The sequence below is a fragment of the Spea bombifrons genome, chromosome 1 (genome assembly GCF_027358695.1).
Source record: "Spea bombifrons isolate aSpeBom1 chromosome 1, aSpeBom1.2.pri, whole genome shotgun sequence".
Taxonomy (NCBI): domain Eukaryota; kingdom Metazoa; phylum Chordata; class Amphibia; order Anura; family Pelobatidae; genus Spea; species Spea bombifrons.
Genome location: NC_071087.1, coordinates 118,195,015 through 118,215,224, shown reverse-complemented (window position 1 = coordinate 118,215,224; position 20,210 = coordinate 118,195,015). Strand labels below are relative to the sequence as shown.

At 41.5% G+C, this 20,210-nt stretch overlaps 1 protein-coding gene across 1 annotated transcript; it reads right to left on the bottom strand.

Moving 5' to 3' along the window:
* Window positions 1-5,936: 5,936 nt before the first annotated feature.
* Window positions 5,937-15,637, bottom strand: ADORA2A (adenosine A2a receptor). Its single transcript, XM_053470402.1, has 2 exons — window positions 15,108-15,637; window positions 5,937-7,085 (listed from the first exon to the last, which is right to left on the bottom strand). Exons 1-2 carry the CDS (start codon window positions 15,437-15,439, stop codon window positions 6,224-6,226), a joined length of 1,194 nt encoding a protein of 397 aa, XP_053326377.1. The 5' UTR covers window positions 15,440-15,637; the 3' UTR covers window positions 5,937-6,223.
* Between the last annotated feature and the right edge of the window lie 4,573 nt (window positions 15,638-20,210).

Genomic DNA, 20,210 nt, shown 5'->3' with positions numbered 1-20,210 from the left:
TATTTGGGGCTTGAAATCAATGGGAACATTTTCCACGCATGTGTGCAGAGGGTCTCATTAGACCCCAAACCAGCCCTGGAGCTGGCTGGTGGGGAGTACATGTGCTCTGGTAATCAGGTCGTGTGTTCAGCCAAATACATCTTCTGCATCCCTTCATGCATTTGCTTGCCAGAACATGACACTTAATCATCATATGTATTAAGGTGCACACAATGTCTTGAGTGTTCGTTTTTTAAAAAAAATCCTTCTATAACAATGTATAAATTCTGTGATGCACCCGTCTCCCTTTTTTCTTTCTGTACCACAGTAAGATTACAAGTTGAAATAATAATAAAAAAAGTATATTAACAAAAGAAGAAAACATTCTAAAAGAAGGAATTTTCTTTTAATGATAAATGCCTAGATCCCTACTGTCTGTATCAGTGGTATATTGTGATTAAAACGGTGATCTCATGTCCTATTGTTCCCTTTTCACAGTTCCTGGTCTCTTTGCTTTCAATAACCATGTCCAAAAACCACTGTTATTTTACACCACGAATGTTGAAAGTAGAACATTCCTCTTTTTATTTGTTTGTCCTGTCGCAGCGTCATAGACACACTAGACAATGCTCTAGGTTTGGTGACTTGTACTAGGAAATCAAAGAATGGGTGAGATTAATGACGGGAGACCTGGAACATTATGTGTTTGTGTCTGTGGGAGGCAGCGAGGCAGAACAGGGCCTAATGATCACATGTGTACACAACAAGGACTCAGAGGTCACCTATGCACATACCTTATAAAGAAAGAATCATTTATTAACACGATACAACTTAGAAACCCTTCGGTATATTTGTTAATACTAGTGTAATGAAAGATGAAGGATTCTAGTATTCTTGGTTGGGTTATGATACTGCTTGTGACTATACGTCATGTATAGGTGTCTCACGTAAGATGGAGAGGAGAGAAGAACAAAGAAATAAACAAATAAAAACATATTATCTGTGGATTATTAATCGGCTAAACCAGGGAACCGGTGAAACAGATTCATTTTAGACGTGCAGATTAGCTGTATGTGTACAATAGGGAACCCCTTCCCCCACCAGCGGCTTCCTAAACTTCCTTCCGACATTTCCAGAAATATAGGAGATACAGCTGGTTCCAGTTCCCACTCCCCCACCGCAAGTGTTCATAGGGTACACAAAACAAACGCATATGCCTACATATAATAAAGAAATACGAGAATTTGTACTTTAGTACAAAGGCAGTACCCCCACTCACAACATTGCTAATAAGTATGGCTAGGGAACATGCGTTTAACAGATACTAGTGTCCTATTGACAATCATTTATGCAATGAAGCCATTTAGATGAAGAATAAAGAATTTTATTTACACAAATATATAAACACATTTTCCGTTATTTAAATACACATTATTGTAACGTTGATGGCTGTAGAACACTGAGATACACCGTGAATCCCACTAGACAATCTAATCTGCTGTAAAGATGGACGTCGGGGACAAAAGAAGGGCAGAGTCATGAGTCCTGAAAATCAGTCTTAAGGAGTGAATCTTCTGGGAGGTATGCCTGACATCAGATAAATGTCATCTCCTGAAAAAAAACTACAGAAATACACAATTCTTGGCTACTGACATCACAGGTCATTCAGCTATTTCATGATTGCAACACTTATCAAATAGAATAGAAATACTTCTGTATGATGTCATAGCGTTCTAGTTCCATAGCGTTCTAGCACTGCTAGATAATGCAGTGAAATGATCAATATACAGCAATAAATTAAGTCCACTGCTCTTCATAATGGTTTATGTACACAAAAGGGTATAGAAACGTAGAAAATATCTTTAATATCGCTGCACTTTGATTGCCGGATAAAGATAAACTTTGAGTAATTTCAGTTTCCAGAGCATAAAATATCTTACAATGAGGTTCAAGTTTCCAGAAGCACACCTGTTATTAGTTTGACTGGTTAGTTCGGTATATGCGGAGGAATGGACTCCGGTGGGGGTTGCCATTCAGCTGCTTATGCATTGAAAATCTGAGGCATTGCAGGGCAGCAACTGAGTAAATAATGCATGTGCAGCTCGTTGGTTAATTATGTGGCATATCATATGTAGAAGGCTTTGCAGGGTGGGAGAGGATTCTGCCTCTGCCTGCAAGATCAAAGCAAACCAGCATGAAACATGTGGTTGACTGCATACACCTCTGCACCTAACCTGTTGTGTATCTGGAAGGGACAGCTGCTCCATCTCATCCTGAATATGGTTTGTTTCTCCGATATAATCGTATTACACAGAATGTGTACTTCCTGCACAGTGAAAATGCACTTCATCACCTGGGAGCAATGCCAGCAAGTGCACTCTACAGCTCCTGTAATGCAGCCAGTGTTGTAAAACTAGCCCCTTAATGACATCTATGCACCTGTATAATATGCGTATGTGATGTACACTACACATGTGCAGACGTCATGTCTGCGTGCAGTTGTAATATGTGAATACTTGTGTGTGTGTGTGTGTGTGTGTGTGTGTGTGTGGCTGGTCCCACAACTTGTCCCACAACTCACGTTAAACCAAGCTACCTAGGGTTGCCATAGCTGGCATATACCAGAGGTCCCAAGTTTAGAAAATGTGCTCCAGGGAGATTGGAGGGCAGTCAGGGTCGGAGCCCCAGAAGCTGGAAAGACTTCATACGTTTAATGCTGTTACACATTGCTGAAGACACAGATGTGTCAAAATTTACATATGTGTAGAGTTTATAATGTGAATAATAAGCTTGTATGTTTCAGTGTGGTTATGTATATGTTTTGTTTGTTTTGCCTGAGGTGTTTTTTTTTTTTTAATTTGTTGGTTAATTCACAGAAAAATGTTCCCTTCTTTTTAAATTGTTAGAAATGCGTGTGGTATTGTTTAGTCCAAACTAGTCTTGTGCATTAGGTTTAATGCAGACAGATTTGCAGAGAAAGAGAGGTACAGAAATGTTTCTCTTTCTCCTCGAATCCATCTGCAATGATTTGGCATCTTGGAGTACTTCCCCAACAGGACAGGTTCCTTAAATCAGATGAGAGGGTGTACGCGCGGAGGCTCGGCCCTTTTGAGGAAGCGCTCCGGGAGGCCTGGTTAACAGAGCTGATAGCGGAGAGAAGATGAAGAAGACGCGGTGGAGAAGGCAGGGAGATTGAAATAGAGCATGCACCAAGGATATGCTTGCGTGCGCCAGGGAGACAGAAGAAAAAAAACGCATTTTGGGATACTTGGGACATCTCATATACATTTCACATGCTTTTGTCTGGTGCACGTAATATGCTGTCCTGAAGTATATGGGATGCATAAACATGGGAATCAATCATTCAGTTACACATACTGCAGGGCAGCACTTTACATAGGCCCCAGGGGGACACTTGGTTGACTAACTCATAAGTTAACTAGTAAGTTTGGTAATAAATCATGGTACGTGTGTATGCACACATAACACAAAAATAAGAAACAATGCTGTGCAGCGGAAATAAAAACTATTCCATTGATCTTCCACTTCCTGCGAGTCTACGGGGAGTCATGCGTAGCTACTGTTAGCTTCTGCAAGCATATAATGAGCAATAAGAATGTCGTATGAGATTACCAAGTCAAACCGAAAAACAGGAAGCACTTGTTGTCAGTCAGCGGTAGATACTGATACCCTTCCTACAAATGTGGCAAAAGTAATATGTAAGAATGCATATCCTCTGCTGAACAAAGAATATCTGTGTGGCAAGGGGAATATACAGATTAAATACGCCAAAGAGGCAGCACCTGCCTTACCAACGGTTTTTTCTTTTAGGATTGTTAACATCCAACTTTCTCATTTAATTTTTCAAATATATATTTTTGTTAAATAGTAAACCAAAGAGTTGAAAGTCAAACCTTGTCTAGCTTTGGCTGTAACTTATGTGTTAACATATCCCTTGCACGACTTTCACCCTCTTAGTGGCGATACACGTTTCAGACCGTCATTAACCTGTGCTTAGAAAATGTACCCTCTGGCAAGGTTGTAAAAGCAAGAGAGTGAAGTAAACATACATGCAATACAATAAAGCACCTAGGCCATATCATTGTGAGTCCAATTGGGTAGGGATGCCATTTTCATGGGGCAAAAATAGCTCTACCCAGGACCCACAGGTAATTATTTTGCATACTGACACATCTAAAAATAAAGAAACAATAATGTATCCCAACATCTTTTAACACCTCTTTAGAGGCATGGGATTTATAGGTGGGGACCTCCAGCAGATGTTCCCCACGTTGTGGTTACAAATGACCCAAAAGAGAATTGTGTTATTTGTGGCACTGCTGACTACACAAAAAATAACTTTTGTATTGTAAGGTCTTGGTGTGTCCAACCATCAGCTCATATCGTCACAATGGTTTTTTTGACTTGTTTAATGAATGGTTTTAATTTAAGATTGTGGACCACTAACGCCCATGCTAAACGTCTTACAGAATGGGCTGTCAATTGCTTTAAACTTTGCAAAAAAAGTAGACATCTTTGAAGACAAAGCAAAGCAGAATTAAAAAAACTGAAAGCAAAGTTTATTCTGATTTCAAGGCAAGACCACAAACCTGTATTAGTGGATATATAAACAGTAAACCCAGATGAATCCCAAGATAAAAATATGCGTGGGGAACCAAGTTCTCTTTTGGACAGGTACCAAGTTGGGTGGTAAGTGAGTATCGGGGATCAAAATTCATTATTTGTAGATTAATGTTAGTGTTTTGCCTATTCCCAACCTGTTCAATATTTTGCCAACAGATGTCTCTTCTCCAGCAAAGCTCCCACAGGGACTGCTCTTCCACAAGCCCTCTCACTCCGTTAACAGTAAAATTGTTATAATATTCTCACAATAGTCTTGAATCATACTGACAGATGGCTTTCATTAACTACGTGGCACTGACTGCCACAATTCTGGAACGGGTGATGTGCATACAAATAAGGGCACAAGCAGAAGATTCTGCAAGTGTCACGTTCCGACAGACTTTACCCCTTGGGTTGCAAGCATTGTTCTAACTATAAAAGCACTCTGTTGTGTACGGAATCGGTGGAAATCTGTTCAGTGTTAATGCCCCAAACCATGTTACTTTGCACCATATTGAATTACAATATAGTTTCCTTACTATGACATAGTAATCCGGGTCTACGTGTCTGTAGAGAGGTACACAGAGAAGAAGATATGGCACAGTGCCCCCCCCCCCCAGGCTTGGACTGATGTCTCTACAGGAAGCTCTCACTGATAATGTAATAAAGTGCCGGGTAGGGGGTCTGGATGCTACATGTGGCTATGGTCTGGGATTTGTCACTGTTGTGTCTAACACAGCTGGAGCTGTGTAACTTCTTATCAAGATCAGGGACAAACTCTGTTCTACCCGATGCCTGGAACCTGCCCACAATTTCAACATAGACTTTTTGTTCCAAAATATCCATTTTCAAAAACATATAGCAGAGAACATTTCTAAATTTATAAGTGGTGTGGGTGGCCAGTGTAAATACTGCATCAGGCTAGCAGACCTGGGAAAATGTTTCTGCGTGTGTATTAACACTTACAATTGCTGCATACTAATAGTGCAGACCTATCGTTAATTCCTACATGTAAAGCATCCCAGATTTGGATGAGGAGCAGTAATTGAGACTAGCGTTTGAGCGGGTGCTACAGACAGTTTGGTATTACTGTATGGATCCTACTATGTTGTAATGGCAGCTGTATAAGAATGCATGCTTCCTCCTTTTCAGACTGTGGGAAAAAAACTATTTTGGGAAACCTGATTCTCTGGCTCTGCAGCTGGAGGACATATGTCTGGGAAGGGTTGTGAGGTAGTGGTCTTTGTAGGAATTAAGTCATATGATGAACATTGTGACAGAATGAAAACACACAACATATGGTATTACCGGATTACAGCCAGTGCTGTCATTGGTTAGTTGACTGACCAGAATGTATATATTTAATATTCAATATAAAAACACGACATGGAGCACAGTGGACAGCACCAGGCCCTGCAGTCCTTAGACACCCCTGGGCCAAATACAGAGGTTTGCATAGCAGCTTCTGCAGATCACTGTGCGGGTGGTGCACAGTGCAAGTCTCATTGCTAACACTGCAGATTCTGCAAATGCCATAAATAAATGATGAAGTTTCCAAGTAAAAGAGCTTGTAGTGAGCAGCAAACACTCACTTATTTGTGCACAAGTCTACATCCAAGTGTCATTTTACTGGGGTTTCCATGAGTGACCTCAGTTGGGATTTCTCCAGCTTCTCTTTCTTCTGTTTTTCAAATTTATGACAGCCCGTCCTCTCATCTTTTTGTCCAGCTGGACCCCCATTTTGATGCAATGCCTCCTTTAATTTGCAAGTGCTTCCATTGGCATGAGTGCAAAGGTGAGAGCCATTATGACGGATGTGAATGCTCCCTCCTTCCTCATCTGCTCCGTAGGTCAGTGACTTGGCACTGACCGTCCTTGACTGGAAAGGCTCCCCTCGGCCCAGTAAGTGCTGACGCAATATCTTTCGGAAAGTATGCCGGAACTCACGTATGCGATACGCATAGATCAAGGGGTTCACCACTGAGTTGATATGAGAAAGGAGAATGGCGAAGTACATAAGCCACATTGGGGCACGTGCACACTCCTTGCACAAAAGAGTAAAGCAGTTAATAATGTGCAAGGGTAACCAGCACAGGGCAAACAACCCCACTATGATGGCTAAAGACTTTGCAGCGTGGACCTCTCGCTGCAGTGTGGAACGGGAGCGCTCGCCACATGACACTTTAAGCTCCATTTGCTTCAGTTGGCGTCGAGCTGCCATGAAAATGCGCAGGTATATGCCTAACATGAGCAACAGTGGCACAAGAACACATGCAAAGAAATTATAATACACCATGTAATCCATAGTCACCACACTTTCAAACAGACACTCCAACATCTGGGGGCTGCACCGCGATGAGTTTATTGCTTGGGACATTGGCTTGTGCCAACCAAGCATTGGGGTAAGACCGATGATAAAGGAGAGTAGCCAGCAGACTGCAATTATAGCGTTGGCTCTTTGGCTGGTCACCAGGCTGTTATACCTAGAAAATGAAAAGAAAAAAAACATGGAAAGCTGAGGCTTAAGTAGTAGAAAAAGCTTGACATAAGAGCTTACAGTCTATAGAATGGGGAAAGTATAGTATTATGGAGCACATTAAGATATATTACACTCAAATGCATTGTGTAGTCGAATCCAGAGAAGTAAAGTGGCCTTTATGATAACATTTTTAGTTTATTAATTATTTGAAATAGGCATAATAATACAGTTTTACTAGACAAGAAACATGAAAAATATGAGCCCAAGATTCAATGTTCCTGTCTGGAGACATGTCACCTCTAAGAAATAAACTCTCAGTTTAAGTTGTTTTTCTTTAAAAAAAATAAATAAAAAAAAAATAATCCATCCCATAGCCTTATCCTTCCTTTGGTATTTTTTTAGGTTAATCTTTTAATTTAGCACGTATCTGTAGTAACATGATTTAAGAGAGAGGGATGTTGAAATTCGCTGCCGAAATAACTGCTGCCATAAATAGACCAAATAATAAAACTAATAATAATACTAATAATAATAACAGTGTGTTGGTTAATGCAAAGTTGGAGTTAAGCAGCAAGATTACTTTAAACATTACTGAATGGGTGGAAAACTAGGAGTAAGGTCAGAGAGGTGAGGCTCCTTGGGAATACTGGCTGTTTTTGGGAGATATCTCAAGCTTCCTCTGTTCATGGGATAACAGCTGGAAAGCTTCTACATTCCAGCAAAGATGACGGTGGCCAAGTTTGAGAGACACATTACCAGGGACCATAATGTCCTGCACAGCACCCCTTGAGACCACCAGCAGCACCTGAACTTATAACTTGAACCAGCCATGTGTCACTTCAAGGATATGTTATGCAGAACATCTCCATATACAGTATATCCACCGACTGGGGTTTGTACGATAACAGCCTCATCAGAACATGGAGTTACCAGTACAGGAATAGGAATCTTGTTAAGGAGAGCCTGTGTGAAGCTACAAATCATTAATACATCTGTCTGAAAACGTACGCTCAGTATTTGAACACACCACCAGGATTATTTAAGAAATACATTGATATATGAAGTTATGAGAGTGACTTTTCTGAATTAGTAGATGAATGTGCATAGGTATTTTACAATAACATATCTGCTACAAGTAGGTTCTACAAAGTTGTTATGTAAGAGTTATTCTGAGAAGCTCATATCAGGCAGAGCAGTGGGCCGGTAACATGGGCTTTGGGCAATAGTAAAGTAAATGTACTAATATATATATATATATATATATATATATATATATATATACATATACATACACACACACAATACCATTTAAAAATGTGCTGTCACTTAGCTTTTTTAATGGAAAACAAGTAACTTAATTATGTGATGGTTGCTGATAAACGGTCTCTGTACACCTATGAAGATATTCCATTAAAAATCAACCTCTTTTGAATCTTTTGCATCTTCTTCTCCATTTTCTATATTTTATAGCAGGTTATTAAATCTGCTATATTGACTCTTCTATCTTTGTCCACACGTCCGCAGACTTAGCCCGGCAGGAATTTTTGCCCTGAGTTTTACTTTGGATTGGAGGATCAGGGGGAGGACGTCACCAGAAACGCAGCCGTATTCCCCTGAATTCAATTCAGCAAATGTACACCATTCTTAGACGATAAAAACCATGCCATATATGCTCTTTCTTACAACTATTGGGAAAAAAAGTTGGCCGTGCAGTTATTAGAAAAATACATGGTTTACTGTGCATTTCAAAATCATCAATACACGTTGCCTCTGTTTTACAGTGAAATCACTAAGGTGTATATATTTTCCCACAATTCCAACTGGCCATTCTCCAGGACAGATCCACTAAACTGTGCAGTGAGAGACTGAAAATGGTTACTTTCTTGTGTGGAGCCCCCATAAGCAGGGTGATAGACTCCTTAGGATAACTTGGACTTTGGCTTTTTCCAACTTATTCCTTCATTAAATTCCACCACCATCAAATGAATCACTTAATTTCTTGCAGGCCAGATGATGGATACTTGTCTTCCTGATTGTTTACCACACTGGAGTTTTTGTGCTAGTCGATATCCCCCTCGTTGAATTATTCCATAATTCAATCCAGCGGCACACAGGTTTTTTTACGTTGAGTTAAAAATCCCCGCTGGCACCTGTTTGGGTTAATTAGTGTGGAACTGAGAGTCTTTTTATCCGGCTGTCAGTGAGGACACACATTTTTTTCACAGTTTTTACAACTTGTGGATAATTTACATCCGACCAGCTGAGAAATTCTTTTCATGTGCTTAAAACTGCTGATTTGATCTAAACGCCCCACAGTTAAAAGTTATCATCTCCTCTGAAACATTTGCCACACAATTGTAACCGTCCTTGCATGACTTTTTACAAGGCTCTACCAGCTTTTTTATGGCTTGAGACAAGGCTCAAACCATCCACTGGTAACTAGAGAAGATATTTACAATCCCACCCGCACACTGCCATATATTGTGGCATACTTATAAAGATCATAAAACATATATAAAAGCAGAGGAATGCACAACCTAAAAAAGCATAAAAGGAATACAAATCCAGATTCCCAGGTTGCTGCTAGAATAATAATGACCAATGAGTACATATAACAAAGCAAGAATTCAGTGCATGCCCAGTGAATGCCATTAAAAAACTATCTTGGGCATAAATAATATCATAAAGAGCAGTTTAGTGCAATCAGCAGAACATGCCACTAAATTCCATGGCGATTGCTCTGCATTTAGAACTTTGTTGCCTAACTGCTGTTTATCACCTTTGTCCATATTGCCCCACCAAAGTCTTCAATGCTTTAAATATTGTGTCCAGGATGATAAAGGGCAATTCTGGAGCTAAATTCTAAACGAGAATAATAATCATGCACCCAGAGGAGCGTTCCTGGGCTTTTCAGTCTTGTGTATGCCATGTTGTTGATTTGCCCTGACTTACCTCTTATACAATTCAAAACGGCAGGCTATATATATCTGTATATTCCTATGTGTATTGGCTACTCAAAATATGTCAAGTTAGCGTCTAACGATTTCTGACTGGTACTTGAATTTGTAGTATTTGTAGTAGGAGATATACACACCGATCAGCCATAACATTATGACCACTCCCAGGTGAAGTGAATCACACTGATAATCTTATCATGTCAGTGGATGGGATCTATTAGGCAGCAGGTGAACATTTCATCCTCAAAACTGTTGTGTTAGAAGCAGAAAAATGGGCAAGTGTAAGGATCTGAGTGAATTGACAAGGGCCAATACAATGATGACCAGACAACTGGGTCAGAGCATCTCTAAAACTGCAGATCCAAAGTGGTCCAAGGAAGGAAAAGCGGTGAACCGGCGACAGGGTCATGGACGGCCAAGGGAGAAGGTTGGCCTGTATGGTCAAATCCAACAGACAAGCAACTATAGCTCAAATAGTTAATGCTGGTTCTGATACAAAAGTGTCAGAACACACGGTGCATCGCAGTTTGTTGCATTTAGGGCCACGAAGCAATGGAAGAAGGTGGCCTGGTCTGATGTAATAAAATATAAAATAAAATAATGTTTTCTTTTACATCACGTGGATGGCCTGGTATGTTGCTTACCTGGAGAACATATGGCACCAGGATGCATCCATGGAGGTCTCACCTCGCTACTTACAGGACTTAAAGGATCTGTTGCTATTGTCTTGGTTCAGATACCACAGCACACCTCCGGGGGTCTAGTGTAGTTCATGCCTCGATTGGTCAGGGCTGTTCTGGCGGCAAGAGGGGGGCCTACACACTATTGGGCAGGTGGTAATAATGTTATGGCTGATCAGTGTATATATACCATAGGATACAGTACTTCCCTGTCCCACACTGTGATGGATAAGTGTTCCTATCAGTATTTGTATCATATGGGAAATTAGTGCTCTCAGAATTTTACATTATCAACCCTTTCAAAGCCTGATATACTAGGAATGTAGCTGGTACATCTCTGTCAGTAAGAGCCAGCATTGGCTCTGAGCAGATATACACAGAGTGACTGCGCTGGGTATGGACGTGCAGGCATTCTCATCCAGCAGTCTCACCCTGACATATGACAGTGTCTCTGATGACCCCCCTCCTGTTTTGATTACACACACTGTGATCAGGAATGCAGGGCTACACAGCCAAGCTTCCTGATCACTCTGTGACCGATAGTCATTTTACAAAACCACAGGGGCAAAACCAAAAGAAAAAAAAAGTTAATGCATGTTTAGGAACACCAGTGATGCCACCAAAGCATCATAAAACGCACCCCTACGTGATACAATTCTATGATATATATATACCGTATATACCGTATTTGCTCGATTATAAGACGAGGTTTTTTTCAGAGCAAATGCTCTGAAAAATACCCCTCGTCTTATAATCGGGGTCGTCTTCTAATCAGACCTCAAATAGAGGTCTGATTAGGAGACTAAGATCCAGATCCCCCGCACCGCTGCAGGGGACCTGGATCCTCCTGTCGTCGCCCCCCCCCACACACACTTACCGGTGCTTCCGGAGGAGAAGTTGGCAGCGGGGGTTTGTATGCGTCCGTCGCAAATACCTTCCCCGACTGTCAGAGATCAGAGTTCCAGAGTTCCTGATCTCTGACAGCCGGGGAAGGTATTTGCGACGGACGCATACAAACCCCCGCTGCCAACTCCACCTCCTTCCGGCTGCCGCGGAATGAGACGTCAACCCGCTGCCCCGGCAATACAGCAGGAAATTGGAAGCACCGGTAAGTAAGTAAGTAAGTAAGTAAGTAAGTGTGTGTGTGTGTGTGTGTGTGTGTGTGTGTGTGTGTGTGTGGCATTTCTGGAATGCCTTACACCCCTATATGCCACTCTGGCACTTAGGGGGTTAAAAGGCATATTATGGGGCAGAGTGGCATATAGGGAGGTATAAGGCATTTCAGGAGGCAGAGTGGCGTTAAGGGGGCATTTAATAGTGCACTCTGCCTCCTGAAATGCCTTATACCTCCCTATATGCCACTCTGCCCCATAATATGCCTTTTAACCCCCTAAATGCCAGAGTGGCATATAGGGGTATAAGGCATTTCTGGAGGCAGAGTGCTCTATATAATGCCTTTTAACTCCCTTAATGCCACTCTGCCTCCTGGAATGCCTTATACCTCCCTATATGCCACTCTGCCCCATAATATGCATTTTAACCCCCTAAATGCCAGAATGGGATATAGGGGTATAAGGCATTTCTGGAGGCAGAGTGGCACATAGGGGGTCAAAAGGCATACCATGGGGCACAGTGGCATATAGAGGGTTAAAAGGCATATCATGGGCCACAGTGCCATATTGGTGTGGCAAGCCTGGGGGCAGATGTGCGTAACTGGGGGACAGGTTGGAAAATACAAGAAATAAAAACAAAAAAAAAATATTTTTCTCAATCATAGCTTTTATTAAAAAAAATAGTTTACATGAATTAACATTTACTGGTAAAACTTTTTTCCTTTAGGGTCGTCTTATATTCAGGCTTTTTCTTTTTTTCCTAAGTTAATATTCAGATTTTGGGGGGTCGTCTTATAATCAGGGTCGTCTTATAATCGAGCAAATACGGTATATATTGCACAAAAGGGGTCTTGAGAGTTTATGCAGCTTAACAGTATCCCAATAATTACCTTTTATTTAGAGAGACACAGTAGTGTCCACAGTTCTGTACTGTACTGTTCTGTGTACACATCATGCACTGAAGGCGATGAGGTTGGATCAATATAGATGTCAGAGTTAATAAAATTACCATTTCTTAATTGACCTTCATCTCTTGATTTGTTAAAAAGAACATTCAGGTTTTATTTGAATAAATCGCTGGAAAGAATAGAACGCTTGGATCGATTAAAAATAATCTCCGTAGAAATAAACAGTACTGTTTCGATGTGTCCATCCTATATGAAACACCTGAAGAGCTTGACCCATAAAGCAAACTATCGTGTTCAGAACAAAGACGGCAGATACAGATCCCACAATTACTTGAGTAAAATGTAAAATTAGTTTTACATCACAAAACCACTCAGTGCTCTGCTCTCCAACTTAAATACACCTTGTTTGTGGGGTAGTGTTCCACGTGCATTCATGACTGCTTAGTGATATTCACTAAAATGTAGAAGCTACACTAATTAAAAAATGGAATTTACTCAATAAAGCAAAAGTCAGCAGGAGAGCTGCAGTTTCACTATAAATTAGCATTATGCAGGGCGAGCTCAGGCATTCTTGTAGGAGAAATGTGCCAGGATCGGCCCTTTGTAATGAACTGTGAATTTGAAAAACCACAATTATCATTCAGACTCTTCAGAACCCAAAGCATCCAGTTTGGAAAAATGAATTGAAACGTATCTATCTATCTATCTATCTATCTATCTATCTATCTTACTCCCACTGTTAAATAGGTATAGACCACATTTTGCTTTATGGTTATAGAACATAGTTTTGTTTTATTTTTATATTAATCAGTAGTGTAGTGTAGTATCAGACGTTAAACAAATACTTTGTTTCTGTACCGCTGTAGGCCACACAATTTGCATGCTCACAATCACAAAGCCTTTTAATCGAGGTTAGACATTAACATGCTTTTTACGCCGCTCTTCCACGGGTCGCTCTAATTTGGATCTTCGGTTATAGGGTTTTTGTGGACTTTATATTCTTCTCTTTGGAGGAATATGCTGTCTTATGTGTTGAAACATTAACAATTTGGCGCCTTGTTTTATTGGCTGTAAACATTTTGTTGATTTCGAATTCTGCATCTAGGGATACATTTTGTTCGCAGGAAATCCGGGGACATTTTGTTTTAAGAAATACTGCAAGCCTTAAAATAATTAGAATTTTTTGACTCATCTTTTTGTTCTTACATTCACTATAGATGTTTGATATTTAATAAGAGAGAGAAGTTACTGAAGATATTAATAAGGGCCATTGACATTCTGTGGTATCTAAATACCGCACCTCAAGTTAGTCATTATGTATTCTGTGCCTTTAAATGGCCAGTAAACTTTATTTTTAACACTTAATAAAATTATTAAGAAACTTAACTCACATGAAAAGTATGGTTTGCACAGCCAAACCATAGTTACCATACGGCTCTACTTACCATACCACTGATCACCATTCCTGAGAACTTCCTAGGGCAGGCTACCAAGTGAACTGCCCAGGGAATACGGCTAGCCAGCCATGTATGTAGGGCTAGCTATGCATTGGACAGGGCTACATGTGCATTGAGGGGCAGCTAGCCCCAATCAGTCTTGAGTAGGAAGGAAAGTGGGGGGGGGGGTGAGTGTAGATAAACACAGCATCCCCTACCCGGAGAAAGATGAAAGTGAACCGGAGACACGGGGAAGCAGTGCTTCACCCAGGGACTCAAGGCCAAACCTGGAGAGTTCCTAGGTATGCTGATCATTTCCTACCACCCACTTTCCATCATCAACTTTAAGGTACCAGCGCCTTCAGAAGAAAGGATCCAACAGTAAATATAGACATCGCAGACGGCGATCGCATTGACTCTAGAACACTTGTTTTACATCAAGTTGAAAAACGTATACAAAATGTTTGTGTAGACTTTGTTTCATAGTAAGGTTTGCCTAATCATTTTGTTAACGTTGGAACATTTACTGGCTTTTTAATTGTGATCTTAACATTTGATAGCAGTAGCAAAAATTGCCTAATTTAGCTTGAGGACATTAGTGGATGAGGAGCCTTTATTAATCTGTAGTTATTATATTCCAAATCTGCCGAAATATAAATGTTGAAATAGCTCCAGTAGACCAGGGCATTATACCAGCTATATTGTTTTGCCATAAAACCATGTAAACATCTTAAATATTGTCTTGTTTTCTAGTATTTTAAGTTTTTGTTTTTTTTTTAATTTGGGATTTCATTTGCATTTACATTTTTGGTTGAGAAGTGATACTAGATTCAGTTTGGGCAGGACACTAGGTTATTGGCAGTGGTATATAGTATAAAGTGATGCTATGGAGACATGACAGATAGTGGCAGCTGTACAGGTCAGATCACTCACCTGAGTGGGATGCGGATGGCAATGTAGCGGTCGGCAGCAATGGCGAGGAGGCTGAAGATTGAGCTCTGTGTCAGCACCAAAACGAAGCAGGCAATGAAGAGGCAGGAGTAGAAGGTGGCACAGAATCCAGTGCTGATTGAGATAGCAAATGGAATGGCAAGGACACCCACAGCAATGTCCGCCGCAGCCAGTGACACCACAAAGTAGTTAGTGGCATTCTGAAGGTTGCTATTGATACATACGGCCCAGCACACCAGCACATTTCCAAGAATGGCCAACACAGCAGTGACCACCTCTAGGACAATGTAAATCAGGTCCCAATTTTTTAACATGGTGTTGACATGGGGCAGGAGAGTGGGGGCTCCTCAGTGGTCATAGTGGCAGCAGCACCACCTCCTCTTAGAGTGGGTAATGTTTCCACAGTTACACCAGTCAACAGTATGTTATGCCCAACAATGGTGCAGAAATATAAAATCCAAATCCACAGATATTCTCACTTGGGTCGGGCTTCTTCAAACTAATTTATTTCCCATCGGGGCTGATGTGTGCTTCTGGCAATTGTTGTTGATGGGTGGAAAGGCTCACGATACAAGCAGATGCAAAACCATTCAAGAAACTGTAAGGATCTCCAACCTGTAAATTGTAATTAGAACATAATGAAGCACTGCTTTTAAACAAGGCTGGGGTGGAAGTTTCAGATCAAGTTTCGTACATCGCCCAAACTCTTTGGGATTATTTCAGACATGAATATACTGCACAAACTAGAGGTTTGTATTAACAATCTGTAACTAGGTGACAATGCAGAATTCACATTTACAGTAGCTCACCGAGCTGGATGTGCAGCTCACACCTGTATGTAGGTGTCATCGTGAGACCTAGCGGTTTCACAGCTGCTCGTATAATTTAAACGCAATAATTTAAGGTTTTTTCCTTTCATGTTCATAGCTCCATCCGCATGCATATTATTTATCAGCTCGGAAAACACCCAACTGTCCCCAGCCCTCTGACAGGTGCAGGGCAAAGACAAACCCTATGCCACTTTCCTTTGAACATACGATATACACTATCTAACATACGCACACTAACACACCCAGAAGAACTAAATACAAACAAATATGCTGTATGTACACGACAGGGTCACGAATAGGATGAATATCACGCCTGTTGTACTATTATACATATATGTGCACTGTACGTTCCTTAAGCACTACATGCAAACATCATACACCCCATATAATCTTAATCTGACCCTTCTTCCAATGTCTATATTCCCTCCAGCCTTCCCCAAGCAAGCATTAAATCACCAGGTTACCTTCGCTGAAGCCTAGCTGCACACCCTTACTGCCCCATCTCAACTCAATATAATTTAGATTTTGTACCCCTGAAACCCTCATACAACGAATACTGATTAATCCAGACCCCTCATGGTCACCCCAAAGAGTAACACTACTTTACCCCAGTGTAACCCCAACTCACTCAGTGATCTACAGCCACACAGCAGCCCCTCAGCAAGCTCTCCCCTCCCAAATGCATAGAGACCACATTGAAATGGCCCCACTTATATATAAAATACAGCTAAACCTCGTTATGTCTTCTTCATCCCAAAAACTATTCAACATGCACATCTAAAACCCCCAAAGCAACCATACAACCTAACTCACCCGCGATCCTCAATCCTCTGATCACCCACATCACACCCCACGTATTCTGTTTAATCATTCATCCAGAAAAACTATAAAATAAGTCTCGCGGTCTTCATAAAAGTTGGCATCTACGTGACTCCGAGGACAGACGCGTGAGGGAAGCGCTCTAGAAGGCAGCCGGCATTGTTCTGGAACCAGCCCCTTCCACAGATGCCCCGTCGGTTCCTCACCTATTTGGGGCGCTCGCAGGAGAGAGCTGCAGCGATCGGTCTCCCGCACTCAGTGTGTTTCCTATCTCCTGCTCTGTGTCACGCTGCCGCTGGGGTCTCTCCTCCTCCCTTTCCTCTCCCTCCTCCTATGCAGGCGCTGCCGGTCCCCTCTGTTACTTCTTCTCACACACGTCTCGCACCGTTTTCATCGTCACTCTGAGCTCTGCCGAGCACTGGCCTGTCTCTAGCCCGTTAGTCGCTGTAATATTCCGCCATGCCGCCCCGAGCCTCCACGTCCGTGTCTTGTCCCGAGGCACCTACTGCCGCCCTCATTGTCCGTTCTCATTGTTATTTTGTTACATGTAATCTCTCGCTCGCACACATTGCTGCCCTTATCTCTTCCAGTCACACCCTCGCGCCCTGTAGTTGCATATCTTTCAGTGAGTTTATTTCTAGAGCTTTAAAAGCATAATCCCCGTCACCCCGTGTCTCTCTAACTGCATGGCAGTGCTTCTGTCCCGATTATGTTCCACTCGTGTTGTCCTGGAAACGTTTACCCGACGGACCCCTGATCACCCCCTAATTATCCTATTCTTTTGTGAATTAGTTCATGGGGTAGTGAAATGGCGGGAGAGGCAGAGGAGTTAGTGTAGTATTTCAGCCTGGGATGCTTGTTTCATGCACACAACGATGCTGATTTGGAGGCTGCTTAAACCTGTGCAGGTGTCTTATTCACCTCAGGAATTTTCTTTTCATGAGAGAGATGAATTTTAATCCTCGTAGTGGTCATCACGTCTGCAGTCAGCAAGAGGTTACATTTGGAATAGATTGTTTGGACCGGGTGAACCCCTGGGCTTGGCATGTGGCGTTTGCAACATCTACTAAGTTCCTACCCAGCCTTCAGGGTCTGCAATCCACATGCCCAAAATCTCTGTCTCCTTCTTGCTGGGGCTTGTCTTGACTCTGCCTCAAACTGGAGGGAAAAGTCAAAGTTTATGACACCTGTAACCCTTTTAATGCCACGGGGACCTGAATGGACAAACCAGAAATTTAAGGCAAAAGGAGAACAAGCTGCAACTTGCCATGGGGGTGGAGATGACACCAGTGGTATTGTGTAAAATGCCTGAGATGCAGCGAATACTATTGTGTCTTGCCTCCGAATAATTCTTTAATTCAGACTTAAGTAATATTCCATTCCGAATTTTATTTTTGCTTTTAAAACTAATAACCACATAAATTACTGGATGACTAAAGGAGACACAGATTATCAGATCTAAATCCAGCTGTGCATCCCCGCTTCATATCGGAGCCAAGCTGAACATTAGCGTCTACGCTCTGAGCTCAGTTGAGTTTCCAACAACAAAAAGTAACCCTAAAAGCAAACAGAAAAAAAAAACATGCCTTTTCTAGAAGACTCCAGAGAGACAGATTTATGGTGCCAACATCAGTTTTGCACTCACCAGTAGTACAGACACAAATAAACAGCGAACACCACTGATCTATAAAGCACACACACAATATCTGACACATGGAAAGTTTGGGAAGTTTCCCATCCTTAGCGTGAGAATAGGGAATATGTGCTCAAGAGAATGGAGATTGGGTGGGGACTGCTGTACAATGCATGGTAGAGACAGCATTTAATCTGAATTACCGTATATCAGCTAATTGTTTATCTATAACTATAAATGTCCCCACTTTCTGACTTTATTCGACTTTAATTTGTGTTTTATGTTTGTATACCAGACAATGTAACTTAATTTCTGTTTATACTTTATTACTGATGCGTTTCTTTTTAAATTGCAGCAAGTAAACGATCTTAGCAGGACATTTCACCACTTGGACTATACATTATGCGGGGCCACCTCACCCTTTCCTTCTAGAGAAATATTCCTAGGTTGGCCCATCATAATGTAATGTTCCCCCTAACATCAAGTTAAACTTTAACAAAACAAAAAGCACTTTCACTTTTCAGTTGTTTTGTGAATAATATACTGTACGTGACATTTATTTATATAGTACCAGCAGATTCTGTAGTGCTGTTCCAATAGAGTCAGTAGAATAAATAGAATATGCTCCCCAACTCATTTTGCATCATACAGGCGGCTTACATTTAAAGCAGGCTGACTAATGAATTTTACTATATATTACACAAACTTCCCAGAGAACGTGATTGGCTGTGCCCTGCATGATGCATGATTAAGTGAGTGAGATGAAATGTTATCACTTAATATCATGTGAGTAAAATTGTGTGTCATAGAAGACCATGTAAAGTCACAGAGCTGGGTGACTGAGTGCTGAGACGCATGGTGGTAAAAGGTGCCAACACTGGTTCCATACCTGAAGAGTTCCAATCGTCCACTGGTATTAATATCAGCACAAAAACTACGGCAGGAGCGTCATAGAATGGGTTTCCATGACCAAGCAGCTGCTTGCAAGGCTCACATCACCAAGTAAAAAGACAAGCGTCAGATAATGTGGTGTAAAGCACCTGCCACTGGACTCTGGAGCAGTGAAAATGTCTTCTGTGGAGTGACGAATCACGATTCTCTGACAGTCTGATGGGCAAGTCTGGGTTTGGCGGATGCCAGGAGAACTTTACCTGCCTGAGTGCATTGTGCAAACTCTAAAGTTTGATGGAGGAGGGATAATGGCATGGGGCAGTTTTTCAGGGGTTGGGCCAAAATGAAGGAAAATCTTAATGCTTCAGCATATCAAGACATTTTGGACAATGCTAAGCTTCCAACTCTGTGGGAACAGTTTGGGGAAGGCCCTTTTCTATTTCAACATGACTTGTGTAAAGTGAAAAGCAAGGTCCATTAAGACATGATTGGATAAGTTTGGTGAGGAAAACCTTGACTGGCCCCCACAGAGCCCTGACCGCAACCTTATCAGACCTTTGGGATTGCAAGCCAGGCCTTCTTGTCCAACGTCAGTGCTTGACCTCACAAATGCTCTACTGGATTAATGGGCATAAATTCCCACAGAAACACTCCAAAATCTTGAGAACAGCCTTCCCAGAAGAGTGGCAGCTAGTATAGTTGCAAAGATGGGATCACCTACATATTAATATCTATGTATTTAGAATGTGATGTCATAAAATCCCTGTTGGTAAAATGGTCAGGTGTCCCAATACTTTTTTCCATATAGTGTGTGTGTGTGTATATATTATGTGCAGGGCCGGATTAACGGTGGAGAACATGGAGCAATTGCTCCCTAAATAGAATGGTGCGGCAAATTTACACCGGTGGTAT